Source organism: Symphalangus syndactylus, chromosome 2 (genome assembly GCF_028878055.3).
Source record: "Symphalangus syndactylus isolate Jambi chromosome 2, NHGRI_mSymSyn1-v2.1_pri, whole genome shotgun sequence".
In the NCBI taxonomy this organism is placed as follows: domain Eukaryota; kingdom Metazoa; phylum Chordata; class Mammalia; order Primates; family Hylobatidae; genus Symphalangus; species Symphalangus syndactylus.
In genome coordinates, this window is record NC_072424.2 from 136,436,524 (window position 1) to 136,450,286 (window position 13,763).

The 13,763-nt window shown below is 49.7% G+C and overlaps 1 protein-coding gene across 8 annotated transcripts in view; it reads left to right on the forward strand.

The window, feature by feature from the left end:
* The window catches only part of TMEM181 (transmembrane protein 181), a 101,282-nt gene that overhangs the window by 31,026 nt on the left and 56,493 nt on the right, over positions 1–13,763 (forward strand). For 6 of the 8 annotated variants that reach the window (XM_055268311.2, XM_063632727.1, XM_055268321.2 and 3 more), the window contains exon 2: positions 6,711–6,814. The exons of 1 other annotated variant lie outside the window; for it this stretch is intronic. In XM_055268311.2, the coding sequence (XP_055124286.2) occupies positions 6,711–6,814 (104 nt within the window). Of the gene's footprint in view, positions 1–5,662; positions 5,819–6,710; positions 6,815–13,763 lie in introns of those variants that run through there. One more of the 8 variants, XM_063632743.1, reaches the window with a different exon arrangement.

Below are 13,763 nucleotides of genomic sequence, written 5' to 3' on the forward strand. Positions count from 1 at the left end.
TGATGGGGTGAGGGAGGTGATGGGGTGAGGGAGGTGACGGTGAGGGAGATGATGTGAGGAGTTGAGGGAGGTGATGGGGTGAGGGAGGTGATGGTGAGGGAGGTGATGGGGTGAGGGAGGTGACGGTGAGGGGGTGAGGGAGATGATGGTGAGGAGTTGAGGGAGGTGATGGGGTGAGGGAGGTGATGGAGTGAGGGAGGTGATGGTGAGGAGGTGAGGGAGGTGATGAGGAGGTGATGGGGTGAGGGAGGTGATGGTGGGGAGTTGAGGGAGGTGATAGGGTGAGGGAGGTGATGGTGAGGAGGTGAGGGAGGTGATGGTGAGGAGTTGAGGGAGGTGATGGTGGGGAGTTGAGGGAGGTGATGGGGTGAGGGAGGTGATGGGGTGAGGGAGGTGATGGTGAGGAGTTGAGGGAGGTGATGGTGAGGAGTTGAGGGAGGTGATGGTGAGGAGTTGAGGGAGGTGATGGTGAGGAGTTGAGGGAGGTGATGGTGAGGAGTTGAGGGAGGTGATGGTGGGGAGTTGAGGGAGGTGATGGTGGGGAGTTGAGGGAGGTGATGGTGGGGAGTTGAGGGAGGTGATGGTGGGGAGTTGAGGGAGGTGATGGTGAGGAGTTGAGGGAGGTGATGGTGAGGCTGTGGAGAGACTGACGAAAGTTTTCCAGCTCCTGTCTCATTTGGATTAGACACTCGACAAACCTCACCTTGCTTGGAAGCAGTCTTTTGGGAAAGAAGATGCATAATGAGGGAGACCTGGCTCACGGCGATTTGCATTATGGATGCAATTTTGGGGATAGGCGTTCCAGTAAAGGTGTATTTAGTTTTTCTAGGAAACACATCTGTGATATTTTAAAGCACCTGTGAAAGTGAGATTAATTTAGAAAGGGCCCAAAGAGTCAAGGGGACCAGGGGACAGTTTATTTCCTTGCCTTTGACAGATCTTCCAAGGGCCCCGCGGCTCTAGGCAGGCCAGAATTTGAGAGTGTGTTAGATGCCTCTTGTGAAAAGCTGCATGAGCCAGGAGGGGAAACTGACATGTGGCCCCAGCAAGAAGAAGAGACAGTGTTGAGAGCTGGCAGGGATTTTCTAGGAAGTCTTCCTGGCCTGGATAGCTGGGCCGAGGACTTCCTCAGCCGGCATGCCGACCCGGCCTGGGCACGTGGGGAAGCATGGAGTCCCTTGCCTAGCATCTCTCCACCAACTTGAGGGAACAACACCAACTCTTTTGGAATAACGAATGGAAGTTGAGTTGGGTAGATGATTTCATATGCCTCCCAGGTGCCAAGCCGTTCGCTGTCAGGCACTCCACTATGTAGTGCAGACCTCATCTATTGTAATGGTTTCACCTGTGGGCAGCCGTGAGCGATGGAGGGTGAGGGAACACTTCATGGAGAAGGTGGGACACAGCTGAACCTTGGATGCTGGGTGGGATTTAGGTGGCTTTGCTGGGAGAAGAGAGAGCATCTTAGATCAGCAGAGCGCTGTGTGAGTGGGCCAGCCTGGAGTCTGGCTTAACCCTGTTGGGCAGCATCATAGAATTGAAGCTCTGGAGTCGGATGCGCGGGTTTCAGTGTTGCACTTAGCAGCTTTGTTATCTAGGGCAAGTAACGGAACGTTCCTAAGTCTGAGCTTTCTCATCTGAAAGGGGTTGCAATAGTACCTACCTCAGAGCTGTGATGACGGAAGGAGCGCGTAATTCACGTAGGGTGGCAGGAAGGCTGGAGCGGGATTGTGGGGAAGGATTTCGGGGACTTTGAAAGGCCTGTCTAAACTTGATGGAGTAGGCTGCGGGGCACTGTAGGCTTCCTGAGCAGGGCGAGGCTGTTAAAGTGCTGTAACGGCACAAAGGAAGGTGTGTTTGGAGGTGATGGCAGCAGCTGGTAGGAGTTTTTGGGGCCTGGACAGTGGGACTGGCGTGCTGGGGATGAAGAGGAACTGGGGAGCAAGGACTCAGCTCTTCCTGGCTGGCTGAAAGTGTGGGAGGAGCGAGAGAGGGACATCTGAGATGGTGCCAGGTTTCGGGGTACGAGAATGGAGAAAGGGTGGGACAGGAAGTGGGCAGTGGAAGCGGGCTTTTCAGTTATGTTATATTTTGTTTTGTAGCTCAGTTTAAAACCTTTTGACCTTGAAGTACTGTAGGGCTTCTAGGTGAAAATGTGTTGGGCAACCCTGCGTCAGAGTGGGGTAGGGTGGGCAGGGAGGATGGCTCCCGAAGGCAGGAAGGATGGAGAGAGAAGCAGCAGGAGATGAGCTGGTGTTGGAGGACTGATGCGAGGGGTGGCTGGAGTCTAGGGCTCGAGGTTTCAAGAAGCACACGGGGACAACAGAGACGAGGAGAGGGAAGGCCTGGAGTCGGGGGCCCCCAGGGACCCTCTCCTGTTGGTAGGCTGTGTATATTTTCTGCATCACAGACTTGCCTCTATGTGTTTAGAAATATCCTCCCTTGGGGGACTGATCAGAGAGAGCCATGGGCTCTCTTGGTCACTGAGACTTACTCGGTCACTGGTCTAGGTTGGCTTGATGTTAGAGACCTGTGAGCATTTCAGCAGGAGGCAGAGCTGCCAGTGGGTTTCTGGTGCAGAACAGGAGCCATGTTCTGAAGCGACTGGGGCCTCCAGCCCTTGTGGTCACTGAGCTGGTCTCACAGCAGGGGGCTAGGTTAGTTCTGGCAAAGACACCTCCCCTCCCCCACCCCCATCTTTACCTTGGCTTCTCAATGTTTTGTTGTTTTGCCCATGAGCAACAGTCTTAGAGCTATGATTGATCTGAAACAGGGTCTTGTTTCTGAGGTTTCTGAAGTCTCTGGTTTTGTGGCTCAAATCTTTTTTATTTTAATTTTTTAGTGACAGGGTCTCGCCCTGTTGCCCAGGCTGAGTGCAGTGGTGCAGTCTTAGCTCACTGTAGCTTCAAATTTCTGAGCTCAAATGATCCTCCCCACCCCAGCCTCCAGAGCTGCTGGGACTACAGGCATGAGCCATGCTGGGCTGGTTCAGAACTTTTAGACTGGAAGTCGAGAGCAGAAAGAGCCGCAGAGGGGAAGGTGTTGATCATTACGCAGACTCATCCTGTCCTGGTGCTGCCTTGGCCCACGATAGCCCTGCAGGCTGCAGAGGGTCCCAGGACCGTAGGCCCTCCAGTGAGGATGCCTGCTTGTCAGGAAAATGAAGACGGCGGAAGCCAGGGCCTGGCGCCCACCCTCTCACCCACGAGCCTGGTGCAGCACAGGCGGTTATACCCAGCTTACACTTGCTCAAGAAGACAGATGATGTTGTTTTCTCTGGTCTTTTTTCCTTTGAGTTGGACGACTTGATTGCTGAACCAGGAAATTTTCTAATAAGTTGGACTTAAGTAGAAGTTTTCAGGAAGGGGAGACAATGGATTTTATTGAGCCTTCTGAGAGAGACTGGCAGGTGCCTGGGGCGGGTTGTGCCCTCATGCCCCCTTTTTTTTTTTTTTTTTTTTAAATTGAGATGGGGTCTTGCTCTGTCGCCCAGGCTGGAGTACAGTGGCACGATCTAGGCTTACTGCAACCTCCACCTCCTGGGTTCAATTGATTCTCCTGCTTCAGCCTCCGAAGTAGCTGGGATTATAGGCATGTGCCACCACACCTGGCTAATTTTTGTATTTTGAGTAGAGATGGGGTTTCACCATGTTGGCCAGGGCTGGTCCCGAACTCCTGACCTCAGGTGATCTGCCCGCCTCGGCCTCCCATGCCCTTTCTGGTGAGCCACCGCACCCAGCCTCTCATGCCCTTTCTTAAGGCCTCTTTTTGCAATGTTCCTTCTCATTTGCTAAATAACTGTGCTAGTAGGGGGTCAGTAATGTGTTTTTGAAATCAATATTTAAAATATATTTATTCTGGTTTTCTCTGCTTCCAAGTAATTTCTCTTGTGCTTTCAGCCTCTGCTTGGGGAGTTCTTGGAGCTCCTTAGTCTTGGGACTGTGGCTGCCCCTGGGGGACGGGACCCCCAAGAACGTTGTAGTGGAGGAACTCAGAAATAGCAGTGTCATTGTTTAAAAGCTACTTGAGCTTTACCGTAGAGGGCCAGAGATAGCAGAGCGTTTCCGTACACTCTTTTTTTTTTTTTTTTTTTTTTTTGAGGCGGTGTCTCGCTCTGTCGCCCAGGCTGGAGTGCAATGGCGCGATCTCGGCTCACTGCAAGCTCCACCTCCCGGGTTCACGCCATTCTCCTGCCTCAGCCACCCGAGTAGATGGGACTACAAGCGCCCACCACAACACCCAGCTAATTTTTTTTGTATTTTCAGTAGAGACAGGGTTTCACCGTGTCAGCCAGAATGGTCTCGATCTCCTGATGTCGTAATCTGCCTGCCTTGGCCTCCCAAAGTGCTGGGATTACAGGCGTGAACCACTGCACCTGGCCCCGTACGCTCTTCAATTCACAGGTGGGGAAACGGAGGTCTGGAGACAGTGTACGTGCTCAAGATGCTGCAGCCCTGCCTCCTGCACCCGCACTCTGCAGAGGTGGCTCTGAGACAGCGCTGTAGGCTCCGACCTACACCACCTCCTCTGGGCAAGCCCTGCGCTTCCCCTCAGGGGAGCACTTCACATAACCTGGCACATTTATGAAAACTAAGACCTTGACCTTGGTGCAGTACTGTTAACTGAACTAGAGGCTTTATTTGCATTTCCCCATCATCTGGTCCATTTAGCTTTGTGTCTTTTTTTTTTTTTTTAACTGAAAAGGCCCTGAGTAGCTGTAGGAATCTTCCATTCTGCAGTGTTTTTTTTGTTTGTTTGTTTTTTGAGACGGAGTCTCGCTCTGTCACCTGGCTGGAGTGCCACTGCGCCTGGCTGCTAATTTTTGTATTTTTAGTAGAGACGGGGTTTCATTGTGTTGGCCAGGATGGTCTCTATCTCCTGACCCCGTGATCCGCCCACCTTTGCCTCCCAAAGTGCTGGGATTATAAGCATGAGCCACGGTGCCCGGCCATCTGCAGTGTTGAAACAATGTATTAAACGCACCGTGCTTAAACTAAGGAATAGACTTGACACCTGAGTTAACTGCGGAAGGTCAGAGGAGACACTTCTTCCCGGGCCAGCCTTCACACTTTGCAGGGCTTGCCCAGAGGAGTTGGTGTAGGTTGGAGCCTGCAGCGCCATCCCAGAGCCACCTCTGCACAGTTCAGGTGCAGAGGGCAGGGCTGCAGCATCTTGGGCACGTGCACTGTCTCCAGACCTCAGTTTCCCCACCTGTGAATTGAAGGTGTTGAGTTTGCTCCCTAAGGTCATTCCTATGGCTCTTGGGCCTCTGAGGATCTGTCAGGCCCCGGAGCCAAGTTGGGGCCAGGCCACCTCCTTCCCCAGCTCTCTCGTCTCATGTTTGTGCGTGAGTGCACTGAGTCCCGGGGCAGCTGCAGAGCCACCTATTCTTTATTTCTTCACCCAGTGACCCTGGTCTGTGTGCTCACTGCCCAGGTGGCCACGCAGGCCCTGCTGGAGGCAGCGGGCCCGGCCTTATCAGAGCCACGTCGCAGAGGTGTTGACTCACGGCGTCACCCTGGCCCTGAGACCGGCCTGGCAGTGACTTCTTGCTCTGCAACTGCAGTCTCAGGCGTGTGCCGCAGGGGTGTGGGCATGCAGGCCCATGTGAGCTTTGGACCGTGAAGCCAGTAACCTTCCTGCAGGGCCAGGCTGAGCCTATGTCCATCTCCCTGGGTGGGCGGGCAGCTGCCTGTCCCTGAGGTGAGGTGCTCGGGCTCCTTCCTGCTGGCCTGACTCCCAAGACCAGAACATGCGAGGACAACGGAGAACACAGAAGACAGAGCGAAACAGACAGCGCCGCATGTCCCTCTGGTCTGTAGGTCTCCTCCTCAGGGCACAGGGCGGGGGCCGGCCACACCCCTTTTGTTGATGGTTTGACTGGGACACGGCTATCCTCATGCGTCCTGTGCTGCTCAGAGAAGCAGAGCTGTGCCTTGCAACAGAGACCGAGTGTTCCCAAAGACTCACATGTACTGCCTGGGCCTTTACAGAGTTTTATTTTGTTTGCTGGCCCCTGATACGGGGTGTTCTAAAAGAAATGATCCCTGCCTCCTAGAGTTTTCCTGTGACTGGGCGGGAAGCTGGGAGGGCGAGTGAGTTTCCCCATCAGTGTAAATCACAGAAAACTGCACAGCAAGGCAGTGTCCGCGTTGGTGGGTGGCACGAGGGGAACCTGAAGTTGTGGACTTGGGACAGGAGGAATCAGGCTGTGGGCTCGTGGGAATGGCAGAGGGAGGAGTGTGGTGCTGGCAGGACCTGGAGCTTCAAGTGGGGCCTGGCAGTGTCACCCGCATAGGCCGTGTGCTTGTGGGTGTGCCAGTGTGTGTGCGTGTGTGTATGTATATGTGTGCATGGGGTGAGTAGTGGGATCTGGCCACTGCCTCTGCGGCAGTGACCCCTGGGGGGCCTAGGAGCCCCCCCAGTGCATTCTTGAGTGTGGAGTTGGTGTGCCGCATGCAGACCGCGGCGGCCAGTGTGTCCACGGACCCTCTAACCGGGAACGTGCAGGAACGCGTGGCTCCTGAATCGGCCGCCGAGGCTGTTTTGTCAGGAGGTTACCTGGTGGCAGTGCAGGCCCACTTCAGAAGTGAGGGGCTGGGAGGGGAGGTGGGCAGTGTCGTGTGGGGAGGGGTGTTGCTGCAGGGCCGCTTTCCTGTGACCCCCGGGCCTTCCCCTGACCGTCCCTCACTGCTGGCTTCTGCCCCCAGGCTGGCGCCCATGCGGCTCTACACGCTCTCCAAGCGCCACTTTGTCCTCGTGTTTGTCGTCTTCTTCATCTGCTTTGGCCTGACCGTCTTCGTTGGGATCAGAGGTAAGGTTCGGTTTTTACTCAGTGAATCTTTTGCCATGTGCGGTCGCCCTGGCATGTTGCTTTCGGTCAGCCCAGCTGTGCCCCTGTCTCCCACTGCTAAGGGCCCCAGCGTGGAGGGAGAAGTGCCCACAGGCTGGATGGGGTCCCAGCCCTGTGCTTCTAGCTGCTCTGTCTCTTGTGGGGGAGGTGCAGTAAGTAGCCCCAAGTGACCCTGGCCATGCCCTGTGCAGCAGCCAGGGACAGCCTTGACCACATGCCTTCATTGGCCAAGCAAACATTTCTTTTTTTTTTTTTTTTTTTTTTTTTTTTTGAGACGGAGTCTCGCTCTGTCGCCCAGGCTGGAGTGCAGTGGCGCAATCTTGGCTCACTGCAAGCTCTGCCTCCCGGGGTCATGCCATTCTCCTGCCTCAGCCTCTCCGAGTAGCTGGGACTACAGGCGCCCGCCACCACGCCCGGCTGATTTTTTTGTATTTTTTAGTAGAGACGGGGGATTTCACCGTGGTCTCAGTCTCCTGACCTCGTGATCCGCCCGCCTCGGCCTCCCAAAGTGCTGGGATTACAAGCGTGAGCCACCGCACCCGGCCTGGCCAAGCAAACATTTCTAATCTGCTGTGCACTAGACCCAGCTGGGCGCTGGTGCGTCCAGAACATGCTGCCTGGTTGGGGAGACAGGCCACGGAAGAGCTCCGATGCAGCTAATGGGGTGGGGAGGAGAGTGGGGGGCTGATGGCTGTGAGCTTGGGGCAGGGTGGCTGTAGGAGCAGTGAGATCATCTAGGCCAATCCCCTTTCTTATGGATGGAGAACCTGAGAAGCCAAATGGTTTTCACAAGGTTCCCAGAGACCCAGGCGTCTTCAGCCCCATGCACAGGGCAGGCAACCAGGAGCCTGACTTGTTTGGAGAGAATCTATTCCTGCATTGCTTTGTTTCCCTCTTAAATAAAATATCTTTTTCCATAAGGGTGATTTCTGGTAGATGTTATTTAATTGATTGACTTAATACTAAAATGTGAATGGCAATTAGGCTTAACCTGTCCCAGAGGCAATTTGTGCCTCAAAAGGCTAGTTTCTTACCCAAAACCGGGTTGGTAAATGGACGAGGAAGCTGGGGGAGAGGGTGGCTCTTCAGGTGCTGTTTATCTGATGGTGATGGTGATAATAACAACTGTAGCCAACTTCTTTTCTTTCCCATTAAGTCATCAAGAAGTAAAAGTTACATTAATTACAGCACAAGATATATCCATGATCTTACTTGATTTTCACTGCTATCCTTTAAGATTGGTAGGGGAGGCATTAATATTCTCATGGTCTCCAGTCTCAGTGGGACCTCAGCCACCTTCTGTTCTTTTAAGCCACTCTTCTGTCTCAAACGTCTGTGATTATATCAAACCCTCTCCACTCTTGCAGAAATGAGAAATGTAAAGTGATGCACCAAGGCTGAGATACAAGTGATGTCAGGTTTTCTACATCCCCTTCTTTCTTTCCATACAGTAATCTGTTAGTCAGAGTTCTCCAGAGAAACAGAATCAATACGAAATATCTACCTGTCTATCTGCCTGCCTGCCTATCCTGTCTGTCTGTCTATCCTACCTGTCTGTCTGTCTATTATAAGGAATTGGTCACATGATTATGGAAGCTGAGAAGTCTAAAGGTCTGCAGTCAGCAAGTAAGAGGCCAGGAGAGCCCATGGTGTAGTTCCAGTCCAAGCCCAAAGGCATGAGAACTAGGAGAGCTGATGGAGTAAGTTCCAGCCGAGTCCAGGTCCGAGTCTGAAGGCAGGAGACCAGTGTCCCAGCTGGACATAGAGAGAGCAATTTCCCCCTTACTCAGCCAATTTGTTTTATTCAATGGATTGGATGAGGTCCACCCACATTGGAGAGAGCAATCCGCTTGACTCAGTCTACCGATTCACATGTTAATCTCATCCAGAAACAACCCACAGACGCGATAGAATAATGTTTAACCAAATGTCTCAGCACCCTGTGGCCCAGTCATGTTGACACATAAAATTATCACAAGTACTCTGCTCCCGATTATTTTATGTGATAAGGTTATTATTATTTTAGAGTTAGGAGTACCTTAGGGACTATTGGCTTAGTAACTGTCATTTGGCAAATGAGGAAGTCAAGACCCAGAAAGCCTTGTTAGTGAAGACTAGAGTCCAGATTCTTCTTTTTTTTTTTTTTTTTTTTTTTTTTGCCCAGGCTAGAGTGCAGTGGTGCGATCTTGGCTCAGTGCAACCTCTTCCTCCCCAGTTCAAACGATTCTCCAGTAGCTGGGATTACAGGCACCTTCCTCCATGCCTGGCTAATTTTTGTTGGCATTTTTAGTAGAGACAGGTTTTCACCATGTTGGCCAGGCTGGTCTCGAACTCCTGACCTCAGATGATCCGCCTGCCTCGACCTCCCAAAGTGCTGGGATTACAGGTGTGAGTCACTGCAGCCAGCCAAGTCTAGATTTTTCTGATTCCCAGTTCTTAATTCTTTCCAGGAAACCAGACTGCCGTACTTCCTGGGTTAGGAGTTCACTCAGGTTGTGAATCTGTTTAAAAGGGGACTCATTGTGGACACAAGCGTCTTTCCTACATTTGATATATCCTTCCCAGCATTCCTAAATGCATTCCAGAGACATGTTACTGCCTTGTATTTCCTTCTTTTGAGTGGAGGATTGTTGGCAGACAATCCTTCTGGCCATGGTCACTGAGGCAGCCCAGAAAAACTGACATCACCAGTTGAGAGTGATACATTTTGGAACAAATCCAGTTCTAAATTAAATTAAAATCAGATTCACAGTGTTTCCATTGACTACTTCTTTTAAGGCCAAAACTCTAAAGAAATCTGTGAAGCTTGGAGAGGGTTCTGGGAAGACGGTGGAGTAGGAATCGATGTCTTCTACTTAGAGAACAGCTGCAGTGGCAGAATCTGTATGGTATAACTGTTTTGGAACTCCAGAGTCTGTTGAAGGCTTCCCAATTTGAAGGGAATGCTTGTACATTAGATTGTGGCTAATTTTGGTCAGTGCAGATCTTAGCACAGTAGCAGGTACCCATCTTCCACTGCAGGCCTATAGCAGGCAGCTGAATGTGTGTTCCTAGAGCTTACAGAAACCAAGGTGGGTAAAAAGGACTCTGTCCTCCAGATTATCAGGCATCTGTGCTCTGATCGCTGATGCTGCTTCTGATTGCGGAAGTACGACGAAGTAACAGTGGCTGCTGCTGTTGTACCTCCCTCAATTGTTGGAAGCCCCTCCCCTGCTGGCTAACGTTACTTCCAGGGGATTTAAAGGGCTGGCAGTTTTTTACCCCTTCATTTTTGTCTTTTTCCTTTCTCGGGAGTCAGACATCGAAGACCAGGACATTCAAAACTGCTAATACAGGGAAATTTAAAAAGTCACCACACCTGCCCAGAGGAAGGCACAGGCTCAGAGAAGACCTGAGAAGACCTTAAGTTTACATCTCAGGCTGATCCTTTGCACAGAGACAGTCTATAACCACAACAAAAACAAAAATTCAAAAATGAATAACAGCAAACTCTGAGGAAGGGGAGAGTCTGGTTTCCAGAGGTACATTATTAGACTTAAGTGTCCACTTTTAAACAAAAGGTCACAAGGCGGCCGGGCGTGGTGGCTCACGCCTGTAATCCCAGCACTTTGGGAGGCCGAGGTGGATGGATCACGACGTCAGGAGATCGAGACCATCCTGGCTAACATGTTGAAACCCCATCTCTGCTAAAAATACAAAAAATTAGCCAGGCGTGGTGGCGGGCACCTGTAGTCCCAGCTACTTGGGAGACCGAGGCAGGAGAATGGTGTGAACCCGGGAGGCAGAGCTTGCAGTGAGCCGAGATCACGCCACTGCACTCCAGCCTGGGTGACACAGCAAGACTCCATCTCAAAAAAAAAAAAAAAAGTCACAAGGCAAACAAGTATGACCCATTGAAAGGAAAAAAAATGAACTGTCAGAATCTGTCTCTGAGTAAGACCATATGACAGATTTGTTAGGCAGAGACTTTAAAACAGCTGTCTTAAAGATGCTGAGGCAACTAAAGGAAGAGACATGGAGACAGTCAAGAAAACAATGTATGAATAAAAAGATAGAAAACCTAAAAGGAAACCACAAAGAAATTCTGGAGATGAAAAGTACTACGCTAGAGTGATGCAAAGGCAGATTTGAAGAGGTAGAGGAAAGAATCAGTGAATCCGAAGATAGGACAGTGGAAATTTTTGAGTCTGAGGAACAGAAAAACAAAAGAAAAATGAACAGAGACTGAGGGACCTTTGGGACACTATCAAATGGACCAACATACACACTGTGGGAGTCTGAGGAGGAGAAGAGATAGAGAATGGGTCAGAGAGAATATTTCAAGCAGTGATGACTGAAAACTTTCCAAATTTGGTGAATGTGAATATAAACATCCAAGAAGCTCAATAAACTCAAAGTAGGATGAACTCAAAGAGACCCACACCAAGATATAATCAAACTGTAGAAAGCCAAAAACAGAATCTTGAAAGCAGTAAGAGAATGACTCATCACATACAAGGGATTCTCGGTAAGTTTGTCAGCAGATACCTCATCAGAAACTTTGGAGGCCAGAAGTCAGTGGGCTAATACATTCAAAGTTCTAAAAGAAAACTGTTGGCCGGGTGCAGTGGCTCACGCCTGTAATCCCAGCACTTTGGGAGGCTGAGGCGGGTGGATCACCTGAGGTCGGGAGTTCAAGACCAGCCTGACCAAAGTGGAGAAACCTCATCTCTCCTAAAAATACAAAGTTAGCTGGGCATGGTGGCGCATGCCTGTAATGCCAGCTACTTGGGAGGCTGAGGCAGGAGAATCGCTTGAACCAGGGAGGTGGAGGTTGTGGTGAGCTGAGATTGCACCATTGCACTCCAGCCTGGGCAACAAGAGCAAAACTCCATCTCAAAAAAACAAAAAAACAAAACAAAACTGTCAATCAAGAATCCTATATGTAGCAAAACTGTCCTTTAAAACTGAGGGAGAAGTTAAGACATTACCAGATAAAATTTAAGGGAGTTACTACTATTGACCTGCCCTGCAACAATTGCTGAAGTGAGTCCTGTAGGTTGAAATGAAAGGACACTAGACAGTAACTTGAAGCCATATGATTTCAGTAAAGGTAAATACTTGGGTAATTATAAAAGCTCATATTGTAACAGTGGTGTATAACTCCATTTTTTTTGTTTTCAACTTTATTTGAAAGACTAACACATTTAAAAGCCAACTATTACTGTAAAATCTAGTATTATTATAACTGGTTTGTAACTGCACATTTTGTTTTCTACATAGTTTAAGAGACATGCATTAAAACTCATTTTATGTTTTTGGACACAATATATAAAGATAGGCTTTTGTCACAATTGTGACAGCAGTTGAAAGAGGTGGGGATGGAGCTGTTATAGGTGCAGAATTTTTACATATTATTGATGTTAAGCTGGTATAAATTTAAATTAGAGTGTTATAACTTCAGGATATTAAAAGAGGTACAAAAAGGCTATGAGACATACAGAGAACAAAGGCATATAGAAAGCAAAATGACAGAAGCAAGTTTTTCCTGAGCAGTAATTAAGTGTAAATAGATTAAACTCTCCAATTAAAAAGCAGAGGTTGGCAGAATGGGTTTTAAAACACTGTGCTCCAACTATATACTGTCTACAGGAGACTCACTCTAGATCCTAAGACACAAATAGGTTGAAGTAGAAGGATGGAAAAGGTTATGCCATGCAAATAGCACCACATGATCCAGCAATTTCACTTCCGTGTATATACTCAAGAGATTTGAAAGCAGGGTCTTGGCCGGGCATGGTGGCTCATGCCTGTAATCCCAGCACTTTGGGAGGCTGAGGCAGGTGAATCACCTGAGGTTAGAAGTTCGAGTCCAGCCTAACCAACATGGTGAAACCCCGTCTCTACTAAAAATACAAAAATTAGCCAGGCGTGGTGGTGCATGCCTGTAATCCCAGCTACTTGGGAGGCTGAGGCAGGAGAAACGCTTGAACCAGGAGGCGGAGGTTGCAGTGAGCCGGGATCGCGCTGTTGTACTCCAGCCTGGGCAACAACAATGAAACTCCGTCTCAAAATTAAAAAAAAAAAAAAAAAAAGGGTCTTGATATTTGTACACCCATGTTCATAGCAGCATTATTCACAATAACAAACTGGAATTAACCACAGTATCCATTGACAGATAAACGGACAGAGGAATGAAATGTGGTATACACATACAATGGAATATTTAGCCTTAAAATAAGGAAATTCGGCCGGGCGCAGTGGCTCATGCCTGTAATCCCAGCACTTTGGGAGGCAGAGGTGGGTGTATCACAAGGTCAGGAGTTCAAGACCAGCCTGGCCAACATGATGAAACCCTGTCTCTACTAAAATAAAAAATTAGCCGAGCATGGTGGTGAGCACCTGTAATCCCAGCTACTTGGGAGGCTGAGGCAGGAGAATCGCTTGAACCTGGGAGGCAGAGGTTGCAGTGAGCCGAGATCCTGCCATTGGAGTCCAGCCTGGGCAACAAGAGTGAAACGCTGTCTCAAAAAAAAAAAAAAAAAGTGAGGAAATTAATACAGAAGTTATAATATGGATGCATTTTGAGGACAGTATACTAAGTAAGCCATTGGAAAAAAGATAAATACTGTAAGATTCACTTATATGGGGTACTTAGAGTAGTCAAAATTATCATGACAGAAAGTAGAGTGGTGGCAGCCAGGGGCTGGGGGAGGGGAATGGGGAATTGTTTGATAGGCACAGCGTTTCAGTTTTGAATTGTGGAGATGGATGGCAGTGATGGTTGCACAGTGAACGTATTTACTACCACTGAACTGTGTACTTAAAAATGGTTAAAATGGGCATGGCACAGTGGCTCACGCCTGTAATCCTGGCACTTTGGGAGGCTGAGGCGGGCGGATGACCTGAGGTCAGGAGTTCGAGACCAGCC